General features: G+C 39.0%; 2 protein-coding genes across 2 annotated transcripts; both read right to left on the bottom strand.

Moving 5' to 3' along the window:
- Positions 1–8,861: 8,861 nt before the first annotated feature.
- LOC145782407 (uncharacterized) lies at positions 8,862–10,534 on the bottom strand. Its single transcript, XM_082594188.1, has 3 exons — positions 10,501–10,534; positions 9,690–9,924; positions 8,862–9,180 (listed from the first exon to the last, which is right to left on the bottom strand). Exons 1-3 carry the CDS (start codon positions 10,532–10,534, stop codon positions 8,862–8,864), a joined length of 588 nt encoding a protein of 195 aa, XP_082450314.1.
- A 1,310-nt stretch (positions 10,535–11,844) lies between these two features.
- LOC145781585 (sideroflexin-1-like) lies at positions 11,845–21,948 on the bottom strand. The gene is made up of 11 exons (XM_082593256.1): positions 21,830–21,948; positions 21,626–21,698; positions 20,959–21,132; positions 20,276–20,374; positions 18,427–18,502; positions 17,957–18,042; positions 16,542–16,669; positions 15,960–16,009; positions 14,165–14,214; positions 13,854–13,901; positions 11,845–12,626 (listed from the first exon to the last, which is right to left on the bottom strand). The coding sequence occupies exons 1-11, from the start codon at positions 21,930–21,932 to the stop codon at positions 12,530–12,532; spliced, it is 984 nt and encodes a 327-aa protein (XP_082449382.1). The 5' UTR covers positions 21,933–21,948; the 3' UTR covers positions 11,845–12,529.
- Between the last annotated feature and the right edge of the window lie 758 nt (positions 21,949–22,706).

The following is a 22,706-nucleotide window of genomic DNA, read 5'->3' as shown; positions in this document are numbered from 1 at the left end:
AATGAGGTGCATGAAATCACTCACTTTTCTGCTTTCGACACACCATTTTACAATTTTGAAATTAAATTTTTTGCACAAATTACGGAAGCTGAAGTGGTAGAAGCGATGGGTAAAAAATGGTATCATATTAGTAGTACTATATTGTATCCAGTGATGTACGCGCAAGTCGCGCATATACAAAAAAGTATTGACGCCGTCAGCGTAAACGCAAACGTTCGAAAAACCATACGCCGTATGCGTCAACGTAACTTGTAAAAAAGTTGGCGGTGTCAGCATTAGCGAATACACTAGCGTAAACTCATTTTGTTTGCTGGGTGCCAAACATTCACACGGTATAAACCACTCGAAACAAACAAGTTTTATTTTGAATTTCCTTGAAGAAACACAAGCATCTGAAAGTGTTCATCTGACATTTTGCTGCGTTTTGGCTTCAATATGTCTTTGCCCATTGAAAACATTCTTTCAACTTATTCAAAATTTGGAAAATTTGATAAAAAAAAAATGCAAACAACAGCTAAGACATTAAAAAGTATGCGTTGACGCTATGTGCTAAAAAACCGTGAAAATTTTAAGGCGTAGCCTCAGGCGACAACTATCCAAAAAAATGTGGCCGCAAGTGTTAGCGCAAACAAAAAGTCTACGCTGCAAGTCTACGACGTAGAATTTGCGGCGTATACATACATCTCTGATTGTATCATTGACACAATGGGTATAAGCAACCCAGTTATAACCAGCAATTTCGAGTTTGAAAAAGTTTAAGGCATATGTGTCTTATATCCAGTGGCATATGCAACATTTTCTTGAGGAAAGTGGTATTCTTAAATTTGAGTTTTGATAAAAAGGCTCATCTGATAGTAAAATAGGTAACATAGAATTACCATAACCAGACTAAATTAATAATACTTATTTTTAAAATCAAAACAGCTAGGCTACCATACTTTGAATAAGTTTTTGCACTCAAAATAAATAATTAAATATGTCATGATAACAAACAGAGTCGCAAAACCTGGTGACTTCTTGGCCAAATAAAATTTACAGTATATATCTGATTTAGCACTGCACTGACAGATCGCTAAAAGTTCCAGTCCTAATTTGTGCATTGTGAAGTTGGAGCAACTAACCTGGTTTAAATCAACATTAAGCTCAACTAAACTGGTTCGACGACTCAGTTTAGCTGGAGGTATGATAGGGGATTGTGTAGGCTATGAAGCCACATAATGTGCTTCCACCAGTGCTTCATTGTACCATTAATTGGATGATTACTGCAGTGGGCACATGGACTTCAACACCAGACCAGTGCAATGAGTGCATTGGTAGTCAAATAAACAAAATTTGAGTAATGCACATGGTGTCAATGCAGGTTGTGCATCTAGTTGTCAAGGCGTCAATTAAGTTGTGTCCATCAACTTTTGATTACCGTATGACTTTTTGTATTGGTGACATAATAAGCTTAATTGTATAGCGCTGTCTTTTATGTGAACAATAAAGTATAAGTTGCTCAAGAGCAAGGCAAAAAGCTGCAATATCATGTTTTAAGATACTATTTTGAGCTGTCTCTTTATTGCAAAACCTCTGAAATATCAGGGTGGACTCTCACTCACAGTGCTTGGGTTTCAATTAGGAGTTGACATATCTTTACAAGGTTTTTATGACTTTTGTCCGCCTAATACTGTAACTCAGCTGGTTAGGCTCTGGATGTATAAATCAAAAAAGCATAAGATTAAGTGGTGATGGTTCAACTCTCGGATTGTGTTCTAAGCAATGTATTTCAAGGACAGCCTTCCATCCATAGCATCGAGGGATGGAATAATTCACACACAACACTTCAACAAGTTCTCTGTCTATCTCGATGACTAGGCTTGTGTCAGCTGTTTAAAGTCTCTACAAAGTATGTGAAACATTCAGGATTGAACTTGCAAAAAAAGCATTCTTAATCTGAGGATAAAGATTCCCATAATGCATTGGATCCTCAGTTATTGCCCGCTTAGGTATTGTTGCTTGCCGGATGTTATAAAAAATGTCATTCATGAAATTTAAATAAACTTGCATTAAGCTAGGCATAACAAAACAAATTTGTATAAGTCAAAATTAAAAAAGAACTGTTCAGTTCACACAGGAAATAAAGAAATACTGCATATCAATGACTGGTAAAAAGCAAACAAACCAACTCTAAATCATCATTCTTACTACTGAAGGAATACCAGACAAAAATCTTTGATTTTCAACAATTTAAAATACAAGATAACACAAATGATGTTATAAGAAAACTTCAACAAAGCACCTCAAAATCAACATTGACAAAAATTTAGATTAAAAGCGCACAGGCTAGTGGCAACCTTTGCCAAAGACTTTCAAAAATTTATGAAACTAATCTCAAAATAAAAATATTCTAACATAAAAACGTTACTCAGCCAACTGCAGTGGCCCATTCTATAGTTAGCAATGGAATCATCGATTTCATCATCATCATCCATCCCTTCATTCAAATCTTCCATCCTTGACATTTTCCATTGTTTATCCCAAAATGATGAAAAAAATCAATCCTTTGCACCAAAAAATGATTAAATCACCCACTAATACATCGTAATTGTTTGTTGCCATTAGTTAACTTGAGTGCTATCTTCAATCGAATTTTTTTATTAATACGACTGGATAACCAAATGGTCTTTCACTGCTTCTGGCTAATCAGATTGAATTGTTCTACACTAAGCAGCATACTAAAGTGTTTCTCTATGTTTGTGAATTGTATGTTTGTCTGATGTAAGCTTATTGTGTACTATTTGTATCATAGAATCTGATTGGCAAATAAAGTTATTTCTCTCTCACAAACCCAGAGCTTTCTTCCCCAACACATAAAAATCTAAATATGAAATTTGGAACAATGTAACTATGGCAACATAGGCGCCAATTAGTGGTGGAGATTGAAGAATAATAATGAAAAGGTGGATGTCTGGCAGTGATTCAACATGCAAAAAACATCATCAAAATAATTTAACAAGTTTAAGTTACTTAAAACTAAAAGTAGATAATTTATGTGTGGAACACTATTTTTTTGTTGTTTGTCAACAAATTACACCAAACAGTCAGGCACCTACGAAACCAAACAGCTGGGCTATTTCATGCTAAACTTTAAACTGTAAACTCAGCCTTTGATGGGTCAATTGCGGGAATCTCCATTGACTAAATTACTTAAAGGCATACTCAATGAAATTTTCAAACGGGAATTAAGCATTAAAATGCGTAAACTGAACATTCAAAAATACATTTCAAAAAAAATTACCGAATAAAATTTGTTTTCAATGGCGCTGGCAAGGCCCAAAATCCAATGTTTCATTTATTTTCATTTTTTTTCAAAATGACCAAAAAGTGCAAACACAGCTCGAGAATACGTAATAAAAGACAGCAATAACAAAAGCCACGTTACAACATCTGCTGTTTTAACATCAGATCTGAGGTTTTGAGCAAACTGTCTGATGTTTTGACGTTGAAATCTGATGTTTTGATGTACATACATACATAGCCCACAGTTAAATCGCCGGCAGTAACAACTGTTGCGTGATCAGCTGATTGCTCGTCTTTTATTACGTAAACTGTACAGTCGCACGCTTCGCTGCTCAGGCCCATTGTGGTTTTGAAAGCTCTGACAAAAGTACGCGCAGAATGCTGATCAGACCGCAATGGGGTAAAATTTTATTGAAAATCGTTTTATGGTAGCAAGTTAAACACAAAGAACGTGGAAAATCGTCAAGTCAGCTTTTTCCTTTAGTACCCCTTTAAGTGATTAAATGCAAAGAAAATTGAGCGATTTATCTAATCAACCGACTTCTTAGCCTACCGTAAACTGGGGATACTTTGAACAGTTTTCGTCTTTTTTAGATCGTTAATTTGTACACTCTGAACCCACCGTCCTGATATTGCAATGGTGTTCAAAGTTTCACGAGATTTTGGGGTTACTTTGAACGGGCACTAAATTCCTTTCTGTGTTCAATATTGTTTTGCGTATCACACTGCTTTGAACAGAAAATGGTATTTTAAACACACAAGTCAACGAATATGTACACACAACAGTCAGTTTATGACATTTAACCAGTGTTGTACGCGTCATTGATATAATTTGACGGCGTCAGCGTCAGCGCGAATTGCCTAAAAACTTTACGGCGTAAAGGACTGCGTAAGCTCTTAAAGAAATTGACGGCGTCAGCGTCAGCGCTAATTTCTAGCGCTATTTTTTGCCAGCGTCTCATAAAACGGAAATATTTCAACCAAGTTCAGGCTAACAATAGCTATAAATAAAGAGCAGGTATTATGTTTTGCCGAATGGATCAGAAACCAAACGAAATTACGAGATATAGCCTATTAAGCACAATCAAGAAACTAAAATGGTCCTGGGCAGGTCATATAGCAAGATATCAGGACAATAGATGGACTAAAAAATTAACAACATGGACACCACGAGAAACCAAAGAAAAGAAAGGAAAACCAAAAGTGAGATGGAGGGACGACATTGACAAACAATGCAATACAACCAATTGGTACCAACTAGCACATAATCGTGTAAATTGGCATGAAAAGGGGAAGGCTTACGCTCTGCAGTGGGCTCTCACAGGCTGAAAATGATGATGATGATGATGATTATGTTTTGAGACTGTATTGTAATTAGCTGCTCAGCCTATTAGTTATTTCCTTGCAAAAAAACAAGCATTTCAAAACGTTTGTCTGACAATCTGCTGCGTTTGGGACGCATATTCAGGGGCGCCGGAGCGATTTTTGACTGGATGGGCAGGAGTATGAAAAAAGGGCACTTTTGTTGCTGAAAGGCCAATTTTTTTGTAAGTTTTAAGATAAGATATAGCGATAATGCTCATCTATCAGCTCATTATCGAGTAATGATACAAGTGTCCGCTATACAAAGAACAATGGCACGGAAGGGCATCATGCTATTTTATAATGATGTAATATAACTTACTGTGATGGAGAATTTTGTGTCGTGAATATTATTTTGAGGCAAAAATAGAACATTATAATTAGGCTAAAAGCGAATAGCATAAATTGTTATATTGCAAAGTGTGCAGTAGCTTACATGACCTTAAAAGGGTACCATTGCTCCCTCTTCCCTCCCCATCCACAGAAATTTGAGGGCAGGGGGGCATCCGCTTCCCCTGCCCCCCCCCCCCCCCCCCGCTTCCGGCGCTCCTGCGCATATTGTCCTTTCCAAGTGAAAACATGCGTTCCACAGCAGCGCTGGATGGTATTGGTGTGTTGTATTTCAAAAACAAGTTGAAAACGTTTAGTCGGAAAGGTATCACTTTTCCAAGCGTGCTGTGATAGTTTAGCATGAATAACTCTTTTAACGAGGTCCACTGCACCAACATCGCTCTTTTTAGGGGCATAGAGCTCTTGAAATAAAGTATATTCAACGTCCGCGATGCCATTCATGGATTTTTCGCTTTCTGTCTCTGATCCCTCGTTGTCAATACAAGGGTGATCACCATTTGGCGAACTTCTTCCGCATGTATTCCAGGGAGCCATTCCAACCAACGCAAAAGCCGGTAATTCGGATGAGTCGCGCTGGCCAGAATACATTGTGAAACTCTTATTCTAAAACGAGATTTTCCATGAAAACAAAAAATGACGCTTAGCGCTTGACGCTTAAAATCAGCAAAATAGTTGACGGCGCTATCACTTCCGTCAACTGAAAAATAAATTGACGGCGCTAGCCTCAGCGTCAACAAAAAATTGACGCCGTCAAATGACGCCGTCAAATTGACGGCGTCAACGTACAACACTGCATTTAACCCTATCTTGGGGGGTTATTTGAGGCTAGGGGGGAATTCCCTCAAATAATAGGCCTAAAAGGTTTATTGTCCCTATTCTTTTTCAAGGTCAGGGAATCGGATTAACAGGAATAGCCTCTATGTTACGTTTTAAAACGTCTTTTCATTCATAATCGATTTCATCTTTGAACGTAGGTTAATTCTATCCTACGTTTTTGCCTTTCCTTAGTGTGGATACAAGAGCGCCTTCGTCATCAAACTAAATAATTTTTCGTGGAAACTTTTCACCTTCATAATTATTGAATATAATGACCAATGTGCCAACGGCAGTGTTCTCCTCTACATTGTAGTTTTGTTCATCAGAAACGCTAGGGTTGGAGCTTGCTCCAACTTCCAAACCATTTTCGCCGTTGTATAGACTTGCATCACTCATTATCCCTTCATCATCTTCGTTTCTTTCCTCACTTGCGATAGCCGATAGTTCAGTTCAGTTTGTTTTTTGTTTTGTTGGCGAAAAAGAAAGACACAAAAAGCAAAAAGACAATAAACACAAATAATTCGCACAACAAGGATGGCAGCGAAAGATCAAAAGGTCACCAAAGTCAGCTGCCACCCAAACATTTAAACAAAAGACCCAAAATTAAGAACATTAACACATACGGTATATAATATATAGCACAATACCAGCACTTTAATTTGTAAAAATTAACAATGGAATTAACAATACATTAACAATGGAATAACAATAGAATAACACAGGGCAACATAAAAAAAACATTGTGTAGAGAAATAAGCGAATGATACGTTTCAGGAGTGATCATTGTACAAATTCTTTAATAAACATTTATATTTAAATTTAAAAACATTGTAAGACTTTTCTTTTATTTCTTTTGGTACTTGATTCCATAGTTTCACTCCATTAAAACATAGCATCTTCTTACCAGAGTTTGACCAACGAGATATAACACAATGAGTGGAAACTCCTCTTTTTGCTCCGTTTTACGTGTCGGGCGTCACGCTTCACTACAGACACTTGCGCAGTAGATTAAACGGACATCACAAGAGTTTTAGATGGGATGTTCCTTCGATTTTATGTGCGTTGAGCTCTACCACTGAGCTATCTCACCGCCTAAGGTGCTTGGCTAATTAGTAATATAGTTTTGTACCATGGGTAAGGTGCTATCCACATGTTTCTCGGCAGCCGATTTGTAGCAAGAATTGACAGCGATAGACACCGTGTTTCGCCCATGAGGCTGGGCTCGTCAGTATCGCACCACTTGTGTTAAACTGTTTTATTTGCATCAACAGCGCACGGGTACAAATAATTGACACGGCGAGAGAGCACAAACAAACATAGCCAGGTCGAAGACTTTAGAAAACCGGCCTGCCACACCCCGCGGCGGCGGGGAGCGGCGTGATTTAGGGGTGACGATGCACCCGGAGGGGTAAGTCCACCAGCTTAGGTCGCGGGGGCCAGGCTGGGGAGTCGAGGTACCTGTGGAGGGAGAGTGTGGATCGAAAACGTTACATGACCCGTCCGCAAATTTAGAATGGCGGAGCGGGCCAGGGAGACAGGCTCTTTCTGCATTGCCCAGAAAGATGGCCTGCGACGGGCCGGGCGACCCGTCGCGTGTGGACGCTGGAACCGGCAGTAATTGACCGCCGGGCGGCGCCCACGGCTCCCTCACGCGACCTCGGCGCAGGTACTTGACTCTTATACCCGGTCTGCCAGTAGGCAGAGCGGATAAAATTGGGGTCTACCACGAGGAAGAGAGTCAACTATTTAAGGATAATTTGGTTCTCGTGGCAAATAAAATTCAAATAAAAATGTGGAGCAGAGGCTCGATTAATCAATAGAAACAAAAAATATACCAGTTAGTATAACTCTTATCTTTGTGGAAACAAAGAAAGAGCCAACAAAACCAGCAGGCGCCAGGGCAGAGGACATGTGAAGAGAGGGGCGTTCTTCCCGGCTATCAGCACAAGGCTGAGCACTCGCTAGTACAGCGAGCAGCTGCGATTCGCTAACCATAACGGTGTAGCTTCCACGCAAGCCATTCAGACTTTCCAATCAACGATATGTTTCTCGGCAGCCGATTTGTAGCAAGAATTGACAGCGATAGACACCGTGTTTCGCCCATGAGGCTGGGCTCGTCAGTATCGCACCACTAGTGTTAAACTGTTTTATTTGCATCAACAGCGCACGGGTACAAATAATTGACACGGCGAGAGAGCACAAACAAACATAGCCAGGTCGAAGACTTTAGAAAACCGGCCTGCCACACCCCGCGGCGGCGGGGAGCGGCGTGACGATGCACCCGGAGGGGTAAGTCCACCAGCTTAGGTCGCGGGGGCCAGGCTGGGGAGTCGAGGTACCTGTGGAGGGAGAGTGTGGATCGAAAACGTTACATGACCCGTCCGCAAATTTAGAATGGCGGAGCGGGCCAGGGAGACAGGCTCTTTCTGCATTGCCCAGAAAGTCGACCACCGCTTTACCAGTTAGTTTAACTCTTATCTTTGTGGAAACAAAGAAAGAGCCAACAAAACCAGCAGGCGCCAGGGCAGAGGACATGTGAAGAGAGGGACGTTCTTCCCGGCTATCAGCACAAGGCTGAGCACTCGCTAGTACAGCGAGCAGCTGCGATTCGCTAACCATAACGGTGTAGCTTCCACGCAAGCCATTCAGACTTTCCAATCAACGATATGTTTCTCGGCAGCCGATTTGTTATGGTTAGCGAATCGCAGCTGCTCGCTGTACTAGCGAGTGCTCAGCCTTGTGCTGATAGCCGGGAAGAACGCCCCTCTCTTCACATGTGCTATCCACATGTTAGGCTATTTTCAACCTATTATTTAACATTATGTTATTGTCAAAAGCCTAAAATTAAACTCTAGTGCAGCCCTAAAGTTAACCCAGCCAGGCTACTGTTAGCCTGTCAGCAACTTAATCAATTTTGAAGGACCTGAATTTCTAATAAGCCGTCTAGACTAGCGTCGTAAGTCTTACAATGTTTTTAAAACCTTAGGCTATAGTCTTGCACTGTTGCTAGTTGAATCATGAAATTATAATAATAATAATAATAATAGCATTTATATCTCCTTAAACACAGTCTGCATTGTATTACAAAAGCTGAAATGTTTTCGAAAATCCACTTCCAGCTTCAGCAAAATTTTCATCAGAGTAGGACTTGGCTTCAGTGATGTTCCGTATTCGTCGTTTTGTAGTGTGTCAATCATAGATGAACCCGCTGTGCAACTGGTGTCACTTTCTAGTTTAGACAAAATGCCTTGTTGTTCATCTGTGGCACTGCGCTTCAATTTTCGTAACACGTATCCCCCAATATATTCTATTATGCGTATTTCATCAGTTGTAAGCACCGTATTAGTCGTTTGTTGTTGTGAAACTTTGCTATTTTCATCTCTGAAATGTAAATTTCAAAACGTTAATGTTTGTGTATTGAACATAGATGCTGGCAAGAGTATTTAATGGTATACAAATCGTAAATTCGTGCTATTTTTTATGGTAATGTAGGCAAAGTTAAAATATGCATCTTGCCCCGTTTTATGCATCTTGAGTATGTCTCATTTACTGGCTGGTATAGACAATTGTGTTATCTATTTGGCGACTTTATATGAAGTTTTTGGATATGGACCAATAAATACAGACTGAATTAAGACAAGTTTCGTACTTGAAGATAAGACGGAGAGATTGGGATTGGCTCAGTCAACAGCAATCCCACGAGATCACTGGATAAGCATATTAATCATTGAAGGCAGTTTCTGAAATCTGGCAGAACTGTCGTTCGTCGTACCAGACATGATTGAAATAAATGTAAATCACTGTTGATAAGCTACATTGGTTGAACAAGCTATAGCATCGGTATAGAATGAAAATGCCACTATATGTTTGGTTTTTACCTCAGAAACACATCAAACAATTTTCTTGTTTGCTCCACTGCTTTCATACGTTGAAGTTTTCCGTGAAATAAACCTGGGATCACTTCAATTGCATCACAGCTAAACTTGTGAAAAAGTTCGCTCCCATTTGTGGTGGATTCGAATGCACGAATGTAATATTGAAGAGCTGCATCAGTGAAGTTATCAAGTGAACCACCAATTTGTAACCACATCTTCTGTACTGTTGATTCAGACACTAAAAAAATACAAAGTGTGTAATGAATACTACATGTAGTGGCGGATGTCCCGGTAGCACCTTTTAAAAGTGTACCACAATACGTTTCCTAAAAGGAAACTTGTCTACAAATTCCCAAATCAAAGACATCTTAACCAAAATAGAGGATTCAAACCAACGACCTCCAGTCTTCTGGCCAATAGCATACTCTCTACGCCATGTTGGTTGGTCGAAAACTCGATCTTAGCAACTATATTATTACTATCCTTTTCCCTAACCCTCTGATTGGTCCATTCCCTCTATACACCTATGTAATGGTACATTTTCAAAAGATGCGTCCCGGTAGCTTATGTTTCCATTATATATTGGTGTAATGACGCTATTCAGTAGAATCAGGGCTCCCGAGAGGGGGGTCAGGGGGACCAATGCCCCCTCTGCAAACGAAAACGCGAAAAAGCTTTAACAACATCCTCTTTAAGAAAAGCACACTCATCGTCTGCTGTAAAGACAAAGGACAACTTTTCCTCGGACTCTCCAGGCACTTTTCTTAAAAAGTTGGCCTCAATTTCTCAATCTTCATTGAAGCATTCAATTTACCAATGTAATACACAGGTCGGGTTTTCCCTTGCATGTTGCTAGTAGGTTTCAGGTTACAAATAAGTTCAAACTTCAATAGACTAATGGACAAATTATTTTTCCAGAGATTTAGACTATTAAAAAGTAAAATACACTCTGTTATCTATTTAATGACTACATATATCATCACTTAACACTGGCAGCTGAAGTGAGGTAAGTTGAGCCACCGGCTCAACTTACCTGTACATCACTGGCTCAACTTACCTCAAGGCCGCCATTAAAAGTTAAACGGGAATTTCTCCAGTCATATATGAGCTAGCAACCTCACTTTAATAGTTTCTGAATAAGCTAACATTAGTGATTACTGTTAGACATATCAATACAGGTGAATGCCACAGACATTTTGTACAACTCAAAAAATCTTTTTTTTCAAAAAGTTCAAAAAACTTCCCAAAATCACTAAAAACAGTTTTTCTGTCTTTCTACAAGACAAAGGCCTATAATATTTACAGAACAGCTCCATATAAAATAAACGGTCAGGTAGATGGCAGTAGAAAGTTGATGCGATTTTTATTTTTCGAGTTACAGGGGGTGGCTCAACTTACCCACTGGCACAACTTACCTCACCTTCCCCTACCGTTTTTCGTTTCGTGAAACCGCCCTAACCTATGCTGATCTTGCCCTGATTTCCTGGTTCCGTAGATTCATTTTTATTTCTTTTCGCTACCTCAATACAGTATCTTAAAAATCTGAGAAAGAGTTGCAGAAATTTAGATCTCTAAGCCGCACGAGAAGATAACAAAATCCCACTTGGTCTACGTTTTTTCGAAACAACTCTTCAACAATAAGAAACTCACTCTGTCAATCTCGGTAACCGGCCCTGCATCAATTGCCTCTACTACACGGATGCGAAACTACGAGAAATAACCTAGTAAGGCAGTCCGAGGATAAAGATTCAAAAGCAACTAAATCTCATCGAGAACGTGCTTTCCATGACAACGTAAAGTTGTAAACGAATAGAATAGTGCTCCCTAGTGTCAGATAAGCGAAAGTAGCGGTAACGAGCTACTTTTAATGTAGCGGATGCCCACCTCTGACGACCAGACCTGCGTCAGTGGTTCAAAGTTTCTACAAGTATACAAAACTGCCAGGATTAAAAGCTCTTAAAGAAGAGAGGATAAAGATTGCCACAATCGTGACGGAAGCTCGACCCAAAGACTCTTATAAAGTTTTGATTGCTTCACTGCTACAGAATGGCGGTCAAGTATGACTTCTTTTGTAAGTTGATTGTTACAAAAATTTGTAGGCCTAATTCCGCAATTAGCCTACTGGCCATTTCGCTAATATTTTGCATCGCTTAACACACACGAGCATCTGAATTTATTCTTGATTGAAGTAGAACGACAGAGCAACCAACTCGATATACAGTAAACACCAAAAAAAACCGCTATATTTCCTAATTAGAGCTAATATCCTTTGCAAAAATGAGATGAATCGCTGAAAAAATAGAATTATTTACTAACGCACCCACACAGTCGATATTTTGAGTATGAAGATAATGAATGTTGTGGAATAATACGAGACATATCATATAATGCAGGTTAATACGCTAAAGAAGGTAACAATTTTAAAACTTTAAGACACTTAAAACAATAGGATTATGGATTTAACAACTGTTGCAATCAACTATATTGAATCGAACTATATCGAAATTAATTCAAATTGGTCCGGTTGAATAAATGGTGTAACAACACAGAACAATGTACAGAATAAGTTATTTGAGGCTTTTGAAAAGCGGTCCCTTGAAGTAAGGCGACTGTATAGGGGTAAGTTAAAAACGCCATGGGAAGTGGCAGAACCAGAAGCGTTATATTTAATGTAGTACCGTACACTGGTTAAGAACAACCATCGTGTTTGGCGCCTTGTGCCTATACAATTATACATACATTATAAATGTAAAAGGTTCTTAAAAAACCAGAAAATTAAACTATGATTTTTGAACCCCGAAAACAAAGCATGGATTGTTGGTATATGTTCGTAAGCAATGAGGTTATAAGCCTTTGTTGAAGTAAACGTAGTCGACTTTCAAACCACGCTCCTTGATTCTTTGTTGCAAGTTATCTTCAAGCCGAGACACCGGCAAAGAACTGGAAACAGAAATAAACGAATATTGACGTTTCTACGACATAAATGTTAGTGTACGTGGCGTTCCTATTATCTCAGAGTGAGGCTAAGTGCTTACCACACAACCCTAAATTGCTGTCTGGGAAACAGGTATCACGTGTTGCTCACAAAGGGATTGAGCATTCGAGCCAGCCAGATTGAGCATTCGGGGCTGTCAACTCAAAATTTCATCAAGTCATACTGTTACGGACAATTTTCATATCAAACGTCATATAAAACCGTTCAGGTCTACTGAATCTTAGCGTATTACGTCATGGAATTTTTCCTAAAAAATGAGCCAAGATTGTACCATCGTTCGTAAGACTTGTATCACACCTGTTGAAACATTGCATCATCGCCTTTGAACACCTGCTGGAATAGCTTCATAATGGTATCATTATAACGTCACATAGCTGCTTACGTGCGTTTGAAATATTGCAAATTATTCTCGTCATTCGTAAAATTGTTGCTTGAAAGTTAGTCGCATATTTAACTGTTTGCTTAGTGCTTGCTAGCTGGACAAAATTTCCGTCTTTTATCTAAGTAGTTTGGATTGTAGTGACAAGTTTTTAGTGGTGTACCGCGTTGCACCCCATTTTCGATAGCCGCGGGCTAATTTTACAGAAATACACTTTTTGAATAGACGTTTCAGAAGAGTGTTTCTTTTTCGGTCATTACATACAGACGAACGGATCCGCGAATCTTATGTTACAATTTTCTCACGAAGAGATTATGGTTTACCGCTGTGACCACATACTTCAAAAACAAATCATACAGTATTTGCATAAAAAAAACATATAAACTTTGACGTTTGTAATTGAAATAAATAACTTCTAAGGTTGATGGCAAACTTCGTGAAAATCGACAGAAAATTAACGAACTGAAACTTGCAGAAGATTGAACATGAAGCGCTCAAGTTATCGATTAGGTTCGGATCCCAGGTGTATATGCGCGTAAAGCTTATTTCTAGCAACACCTATATCAGGGGTCGCTAACTGGGGGAAACTTGTAGGGTGCAACCAGGGCCGCTGAGAGGATTATTTGGGCCTGATACCAATGAGACCCTCGGGGCTCAAATTAAGACACATCTACAAAAACGCACCATATGCAAAGAATATGCGGTGGCTTCCGGGGCCCGGGTCCAAAAGTGCCCCTGGACCCTTTGTCAACGCTACTGATCGCAACCTAGCTGCATGAGCTTAAAAACTTACCTCATCTGAGGGAACAAGGCACAACACAAGGGGGTGGCGAAAGCAAGGCTGTAAAATACAAGGCGATTACCTCGAATCCATTTAATGTTACGTTTTTGATTGTTTGTGAACAAGATTTGCGTCTTTATTATGTTGGATATTTACGATAATTAATGAAAAAAAAATTATTAACTTGGTTGCTTAACTGAAGATATCGCACTTAAAAATAAGCGTTCGTCACCTTTAAAGCGATAAAAAGAACGACTTTGCTACCTAGGTCGCCATTACAAACAAACCAAAAACATCAAAAAGTAAGCATATTTTCCACTTGCCACAGCCCGACGATTCCAACTTGCACAGGAGCATTCATCCACGGGTATTTCTGTTCAGAAGTTAAGAAATAGGTTGACCAAAAAAATTACGGCAAGAAAAATCAAGAAAACATATTTTAAATGAAGTTCGCCTGTTGTTCAAATACAGTTGTTATCAAAAGTCCATCCTCGCCAGTCGCCACCGCCAGATGTGCGAATTCTCATCGCCAATGGTTATACAGCAGCGGCATATCCAACAAGAAAAAATGGATCGGAATGGCCCGTTTCACAAAATGTAATTCGGAAACGCAGATTCGGAGAAGTCCCAATTCGGAGACAGCCTGTTTCAAAGACGACCGATTGGGTGATTTCTTGAAAATCCAGCGGCGGCTTCTGTTTATTTAAAGAATTTGTAGGAATCGTTTAGAATTTTAGATAGTCATTTTTTGTGTTTACCTTCCCATACCCATGCAAACGAATGGTTATTGTTTCAATGAGGTAGATGTAAATTAGCTGATATCTTGCTGGTATAGGCGACAGTGGTGGATCGTGCTAGTGGCATTGAGGGAGGAACAACTGACAATGTTTTTTTCGCTGAGACTTTATTTTCTTAACCTCCATTATAAATCATGAAACGCCGTTTGACAACTGTTTTTTTGTCTCGCTGAAACTTTGTTTGAAAACCCTCGATTACAATATAAGCTAATTCTTCTCCATAAACAGATGCCACTGTGGAATTTTAGAAATCACCGAAAAAAGCTGTATCCGAATTAGGATATACGAATCGGCGCCTCCGAATTGGATTCTCAGAATAGTAGCAGACCGGAGGTGGGCAGTAGCGCGCTGCTTTTTTCAATGTAGCGGTAGCGAAGAGGCACTACATTCCTTTCATTCGCACTGCCGCTACCCGCTACTTTCTAATTTAAAGTTTGAAAAAATAATAATATATATGTTTTTGGAAATTAAATGCGTAAAAAAATTAAGGCAGAAATCATTCGACAATTGCCTGAAACATCAAGCCACGTTGACATCGACAAGAGTAATACCAACACCACAGTCACGACTCCGAGTATAATTTTTTGGTGAGTCAATTTGTGGAAGTCTTTTATCAGACAGAAGCAACTCCTTGAAGTGCGATTGTAAACGTCTGTTCATTAAATACAACATCCCCATTCGCCATTCCTTCCAGTGCTGCGATGGAGAGACTTTTGTCCGTTGGAAAAGACGTGCCGAAGCCAAACCAGGCAGGACTTAGCGATTCGCATTTTGAAATGCTCGTGTTTTTGAAAGATGCGTGACAATAAATTTTATCTCCAATGTATTTTCTGTAAAGACGTTGATTGAAATGCCAGTGTAAACGAATGATATCACTCGTTTTCAAGGTTATTTTGACGTTACAAAGTGCTGTGACCGTTTAAGAGAAAAGTAGCGGTAGCGCACGCTACTTTAACCCGAATAGCGGTACAGCGCTACTTTTGAAGTAGCGGATGCCCACCTCCGCTCAGTGCTAACTGGTAAAAAACCGTTCGTGTTAAGTGCTGAATTTGAAAGACTAAAAATAATTTAATTCTGTGAAAATTTACGACATGTGACGTCACCATCAATGAATGATGCACCAGTAGAATATCAGCGTCACTCCGGACAGCAAATTAGTCGTTTTTTACATTAATTCAACGTTTGCAGACGACTGATTTGTTGTCTGGGACAGTATAACATGTGTTAAAATTACAGGAGCAAATTCTGCTGCCCATTGTTATATGTCATTGGTGTAGCAACTGAAATTTAGTTTAAAGTGATTTGACAACACGAAAGTTACCTTAAGAAAATTTCCTTTCGCCATCTTGTTCATTATCAAGGGAGGTATTGCTGAAAGGCATGGTTGGCATTAACGCAAATCAACGTCTAACAAACACAATTAAAATCGGTGTGTCTGACTAAAAGTATAAAACTTTCACATTATTTCCCATGCAGCTAACATTGATAGGAAACGTATATTAATCATCACTTCATGTTTAAAACTCATGAATTCGGTGGTTTAGTAGATAAAGTGTCCGCCTATGAATCAGTAGACAAGGGTTCGATACCCACTTGGGTTACATGAAAGCGTAGCCTATCATGCAAAATTAAGCTGAGTGGCATATTGTTTAGCATCAAGAACTAACAAAACAAACAGTTCAACACAAAGTGACAAAAAGACACTTTCCAGACAGTAACTCAACCGTCTTTTACATTGATTCAACGTCTGCGGACGTTGAATCAATGTAAAAAACGGTTGATCTGCTGTCTGGGTTGTTTTGGAGACTTTTAGGACACTTTGTAATCTTTCGAGACGAAACGCAAAAGAAATTGCCGCATGAACACACCCGTTGTCAGCGCCAGTAGCTGCTTAGTTGCTTACCCATTCCCGGCAAAGCCATTCCTATTCTTGAAAAGATGACTTGGAAAATTGCCTTCTTAGCGGCGGTCTTTGATTCGCCAACGTGTTCCCCCGACAGCGTTGTGACTGGAATCCCATTAGATAACTCCCTGCAATGATAAGACATTGCTGCCGTATCTGAAGATAATTTCAACTTCGTTTCGGAGAGCAAGAACAACATTAAGAAAAGACCATTTTGAAGACCAAACAGATGTTTCAGCGTTTGAACTTGTGATGAACTACGTGTTGCGTTCAGCAATTCACTATTTTGGCAAGAACATCAATCATTTTTTTACTTCTATGCAACGCCTGCAGACGTTGAACTAAGGTGAAGAAAACTAAATGCTGGTGTCCGACAAATTGTTCGTAAGCAATTGTTCGTAAAATTAATTCTTCGTAAAACAATTCTTCCTAAAGCATTTTTTCGTGCATGCACTTAAAATTTGATGTATACGAAGAAATGCTTTACGAAGAATTGTTTTACGGATTTCATTTTACGAAAAACAGTTTACGAACAATTGTTTTACGAACAATTGCTTACGAACAATTGCTTTACGAACAATTATTGCTTTACGAACAATTGCTTACGAACAATTTGCCTATAACCCTAAATGCTATATCAGAGCTTTTTTTTTGTTTTTTTTTATATAAAACTTTACACCTTTATTTGGGAGCATGTTTATTGTTTAATAAGTTGCCACATGTTCAAGTCATTAATGTAACAAAAAATATCACAATATCCCACTTTAACCCGACAGCTCAGTTGGTTAGCGTGTGACTGTGTGGACAAAGAAGCTTCAAGATCACGCGGCGCTGGTTCGACTCTCGGGGTGCGCGCTTGAGCAACGCATTTTAGGACTGCTCTCCATTTAGCGCACCTAGTGAATGGAACAATTCCCTGGCAACAACACTTCAACAAACGGAAAACTTCACCCTGCCAATCTCGGTAACCGGCCCTGCGTCAAGAGCCTCTACAAGTATGCGAAACCACCAGGAATAATCTATCAAGGCTTTGTCAGTCCAAAAATAAAGATTCAAAACCAAAAAAACCAACCAACTAAACCCTTCAAAAGCGAAAGAATCTGATGTTTCCGTACCATGAACATTTGTTTGAAACTAGAGCGCATAATGTTGTAGAACTGAATTTAAACATGTTTAACTGAGAAAATCATACAAGAAATCTTTAATCAGTCAAAACTTTTTCAATTAACAACAATTCCAGTGAGTGCCTCCCAGCCAGGAGATCAGTCCTTTTTATGTTGGTTTAACGTCTTCAGACGTCTCTGAAGACGTTGAATTAATGTAAAAAAAGACTGATTTCCTGGCTGGGCACGGTGTCCACCAAGAGCACGTGGCTGTGATGTAACACAAACAGATGTAATGTAATTTGAACATACGCGCTCCTCATCAGCGGGATGTTGATGCAGTTGGCGCAGGCGACAGCGGCGAACGGGACATAACGACCAACCAGGGAAGGGAGTTTCTGGAAAAGATGCATGAGACTGTTGATTAAAAGTGTCATTTGCGTTAAAGCAACCAAGGCTGTGGAGTCGGGCGAGAAAGATACGACTCCGACTTCAGGGTTGCCAAATTTTTCTGACATTTTGTCCTTTTTCATTTTTTTAAAAATTAATTTCATTAAATTTGTAATCAAAGATGAAACGGTGATATTCACAAAACTGACAAAAACCAACACTTCTATGCTTTGGTATAGGTTTGGAGCGCAATGCAGTTGTTCCACTGTATCATCTATGAAAGCAAAGTCCACTTCCACACATAAGAAAATCAATCCTCCCTATAAAAATGCAATAGAAACACATCGCTTCCACACAATCACAAAACCTACAACAGAAAATCAGGAAGATACCTTTGTAAGTGAGTTGAGGTACAGAGCTGTTCCTACTGCTCCAGTGGTGGCGCAAGCGTATGAGGTGAGTAACCGTCTGTTAGAAGTTGAAATAAATAACACCAATGAATCTGTCCAGCCAGCAGATCAGTCTGTTTCAACATGAATCTAACATTGAACTTATGTAAAAAAGATTGGCTGGCTAGACAGAAGAAAGCGGGACATTACAGGAAGTAGAACCTTCCACTTAGCAAACGTTGTTTTGTTGCTGTTACATCGTCTTAACGTCCACGGAACAGACCGCAGACCATGTCATCCACCACTGCCTAACCCACCGGCCTCCACACGGTGCGCATGGTCTGAGAATCCTGGACGACGAGACTGCTGAGTGGCTGAAGATTTCCTGCCCTCCAATCTAGCCTGGAAAGATCGCTCATACGCCATCATCATTAACGTCCGCTAGCCGCCTGGATAGCTTGTGGAAATACGAACATGTTTGTGCGTACAATCAAATGTAACGCTTCAAAAGGTTCGAAGAACAATACTAAACGTTTTGAACTTCAAACACACTGGTTGGTTCATACATGGGTTACTGGGCTAACATAGCGAGGCATAAGTTCCCTGAAACAAACGTCGGATATTTGCTGTCTTGTGTTAAACAAATCTTCTAAATTGCTATTTCATGAATTAATACGTAATTTGCAATGATAGTACAGGTATAATACAATACCACTGAAAATCCTTCACCAAGGCTGGGATACAAACAATCCAGTGTATGAAAATCAACGTTTTTTCAACGTCCGGGAGGTTAAAGCAACAAAAAAGTGAAGTGTTGTCGCAAAAATTGCAGCAATGGAAAACTGATTCCACATAAACTGTCAAAGTAAGCTTAGCGTGGATGCAAATTGCAGATGCATATACTGTATTAATGCATCTGCGACGCTACACAAAGAAATGCCGGTAATACATCTGAACTCGCTTATCATATAAGCCATTGCTTTGAAGAGCCATATTACTGAACTTTGCTGTTACTGTGGAATTAAACAAAATTGCGTAACTTTTTAAGATACAGTACAACGTTGGATTTTTTGTATCACCCTATTCACCCAGGATATATATTGTGTTGTGGAAATGATGTAGTGAAAAGTTTGTCAAGCTCATAAAAACATAATATTCTTTTTAAACAAAACTGTTCAAAAGTTGCATTCTAGCCACCGAGCATGTGCGTCAATTTCCTTTGTTTGTTGGTGTTTGTTTCTGTATTCAACCTTTACCGTCCACGCCAAGGTTAAAGAAGTGTAAATTGAAGTCAAACCAGTAACGATATCATATGTAATCTGATTCCTCACACTGAACATTTGAGTGAACAAGTTACGTCCTTTTATTTTCAGCTTTCGAGTTGTTTGATTACGAAGCAGCTAGTTTTGCAAACAGATTTGTCGTCTTTGTAGGCTGTTTCACTTCAATGCACATGACATGATAACAATTTATTGAAGAGCAGAACTTATTGCTTTTATTCAAAAAGTTATGAAATAATTAATGCGAATGGCGCAGGATAAACGTTTCCAAAACTCTGACTGTAATTTACATTAATTCAGAAAGTGGTTTTTGCGGCAAGAACTCAATGCGCTTTTTTACCGTAACCAGTGGTTGAAGATTTAGATTAAGTGGACGGGAAGGCAAGGAAGCCAATGTTTGTGTCCACCTTCAGGCATGTGTTTAATGTCCTGCCAAAGACACAGCCGACTGCTTTTAGCGGTGTCGAACCGGTAGGCTTTCGAGTGCGGTACCAGACCTCTTCTCATCACTCGGCTTGGCAGCCGCTTTTTATTCCATAAACAATAAAACACATATAGTTACCAGAACTTACTGAGATGAAATTGGAGCGTCTCCGCTTCGGTTCGTATAATTAACAACAGCATTGAACGACTGGTTTATCCATTGCCACAATATTACTGCCGGTGTCGTCCTGCAATCAAAAATGGAATCTTATCACCACTCACCACCAATGAGAAAAAGCACTACTGTGCTCGCAATACCATTATTATTATACAGTAAGTGCAAAGACAACGAAGTGTTCTGCGTGATAAACAGTTACTGCACAAGTTTTAATTTGTTGTATCACCCGGACCTATGGCAGGAAAATTAATATTTATTGCAATGGAGGACATTGCAGTTAAGTTGACGACAATGGAGCCAACCCATGTGTCTACCACTCGGTCATGCTCAAGTCAGCAAATTTGGCGTTTTTTGCATTGATTCAAAGTCTGTAGAGTGTAGTGTAGACGTTGAATAAAAGTAAGAAGACCTGTTTTGCTGACTGGGGCAGCCTGACAACGGATTGATTAAACATCACATTGGGCTTTCACCAAGACAACAAACGATGCAACAATGCAGCACCTAGCAACGTTCATCAGCAGGAAGCGATTGATAGAATTTCAGAAGCTTTGAAAGTTATCGTACCGTACTACAAATGTGTAACATTATAACACAAATCTGATGCACATTTTATGTGGCTCATGTGGAAAAATAATAATTTCAAATTGCTCTTACTTGTAAAAGGTGAGCATGCAACCAGTTATGGTCATGTTCATTGGAACTTGCGCAGACATCCGTCCCAATATGAACATTTTGTCCTTTGTGTCAGGGTGGAACGCACTTTCATAACGATACTTTGCTTTCCATAAATCATCTTCCGTTGTATTTTGTGGAAGTTTTTCATGGTTTCTGCAGAAAAACGTAGATGTAAATGCAGTTTTACAAAAGGATGAAACAACGGAAATTTAAACTTACGTTAAGGTAAATAATGTTAAAAAAATACTTATGTGAGACTTTAAAACTACAGTATATACCATCCAAACCAATTTAAACACTCACAGTCCAATTGGTAAAAAGAGAATTTAATGAAGCATTGAAGTATTACAAAGTTAATTTGGCCTACATCTTATGTTCCTTCAACAAATACAGCTACCATATTCAATACAAAACCTAACAGGCTGTTTTACTCCTATTGGGAACATTAAAAGGATCTTATTCAAAAAGAATCTCATTTTCCTTGTAAAGATTTGAAATTAAAGAACATCAACCTTTTTCTTATCAGACCTATACAACAATATATCTTTTTAATCTTTATACCTTTTATTATGAGGGATTTTATGAGATTTGGTGGATATTAAACATAGCGCTTTACAAGATCAAAAGTTAGAAAATTTCAGCTCACCTGGCTTTTATAAAGAGCGCCTTGGCTTCATTAAGTTCTTGTGAAGATAGGAATACATTCAGTGGATTTGTAACTGTTAAAAAAGTTTATTATTTTATTCATAGCCAGTCAAGCAGTCATGTAATAAAAATTGATTATTTCAATATTTAATTCATGTTCAAATGATCGTAGTCCATAAATAAAACAATTGACAAGGGACCATACCTGTGAAAAAGTGTTTGGCTCTCCCAATATAGTTTTCCTGACTCCATCTCGGATGTGTTAAGTCAATATTTGAAAATCGTCTCTTCTCCTCAGAATTGGGCATTTTAAAATGTAAGCTTGCTAACTATACCGGTATATAACATTTTCCAATTAAATATAAAAACAGAATAAGAAACAAAATTAATCTCTCTAATTGAAATCTAACAGTTAAGTAATATTTGAACAACCAAAATCATGTATTTCAAATAGGCTACACATTACAAAATATAGTTTAGCTAGGACAATTGGATCAGGCTTGTTCAGGATGCCTACATTCAATGTAACATCCATTCAAATGAATGTATTTGACAAGTTTGCAAACCAATGTGGACTGAATAAGCAAGATTGACTACACTAGGCTTGCTGCTTAACTCAGGCCTCGAAATTCACGGCGGACATGTCCGCCGTCACAGCATGTGATGTCCGCGGGAAGTACCCTCTAGATCGGTCATATTTGTCCGCCGAGAAATACCGCAGAAACTGGCGATACAAATCGTCATTGCATAGCACGAACAACTGTTGCAAGAATATAATTTGCGCTGGGAATGAGAAATTATCGCATTCCAAGCGCGCATCTAGAAAAAGTTAATACTGTATCTCTTACCTTCCATTCAAGTAGAAAAACTTTCGAATTTTACGTTGCTTCAACGATTGATGACATTGAATCAGCGTAACAGAGGTGAATTCTTAGCTAAGAATTGATGGGAGTACCGGTACTTCTACACTAATCACGCGCAACTTAGTTCAAGTCTTATGTCACAATGTCTGGCTTTGATATCCGAGTAATATTGATAATGCAAGGTTGGTTACAAAGTTAGATTATAAGAGTATAGGCTAC

This window comes from Aplidium turbinatum, chromosome 13, assembly GCF_918807975.1.
Source record: "Aplidium turbinatum chromosome 13, kaAplTurb1.1, whole genome shotgun sequence".
In the NCBI taxonomy this organism is placed as follows: Eukaryota; Metazoa; Chordata; class Ascidiacea; order Aplousobranchia; family Polyclinidae; genus Aplidium; species Aplidium turbinatum.
The sequence above is the reverse complement of the archived record's forward strand: the minus strand, read 5'-3'. Positions and strand labels throughout refer to the sequence as shown.

Excerpts from the sequence above, each read along its gene's own strand:
- LOC145782407 (XM_082594188.1), bottom strand. The coding sequence starts at position 10,534 with ATGCAAGGGAAAACCCGACCTGTGTATTACATTG. Across the intron at positions 9,925-10,500 it reads CCGACCTGTGTATTACATTG|TGTCTGAATCAACAGTACAG; the intron begins GTAAATTGAATG and ends GTATTTTTTTAG. Across the intron at positions 9,181-9,689 it reads TTGTTTGATGTGTTTCTGAG|CAAAGTTTCACAACAACAAA; the intron begins GTAAAAACCAAA and ends AGATGAAAATAG.
- LOC145781585 (XM_082593256.1), bottom strand. The coding sequence starts at position 21,932 with ATGCCCAATTCTGAGGAGAAGAGACGATTTTCAAATATTGACTTAACA. Across the intron at positions 14,215-15,959 it reads CGAAAGGAAATTTTCTTAAG|AAATACCCGTGGATGAATGC; the intron begins GTAACTTTCGTG and ends ACTTCTGAACAG. Across the intron at positions 12,627-13,853 it reads GCCTTGTTCCCTCAGATGAG|TTCTTTGCCGGTGTCTCGGC; the intron begins GTAAGTTTTTAA and ends TTCTGTTTCCAG.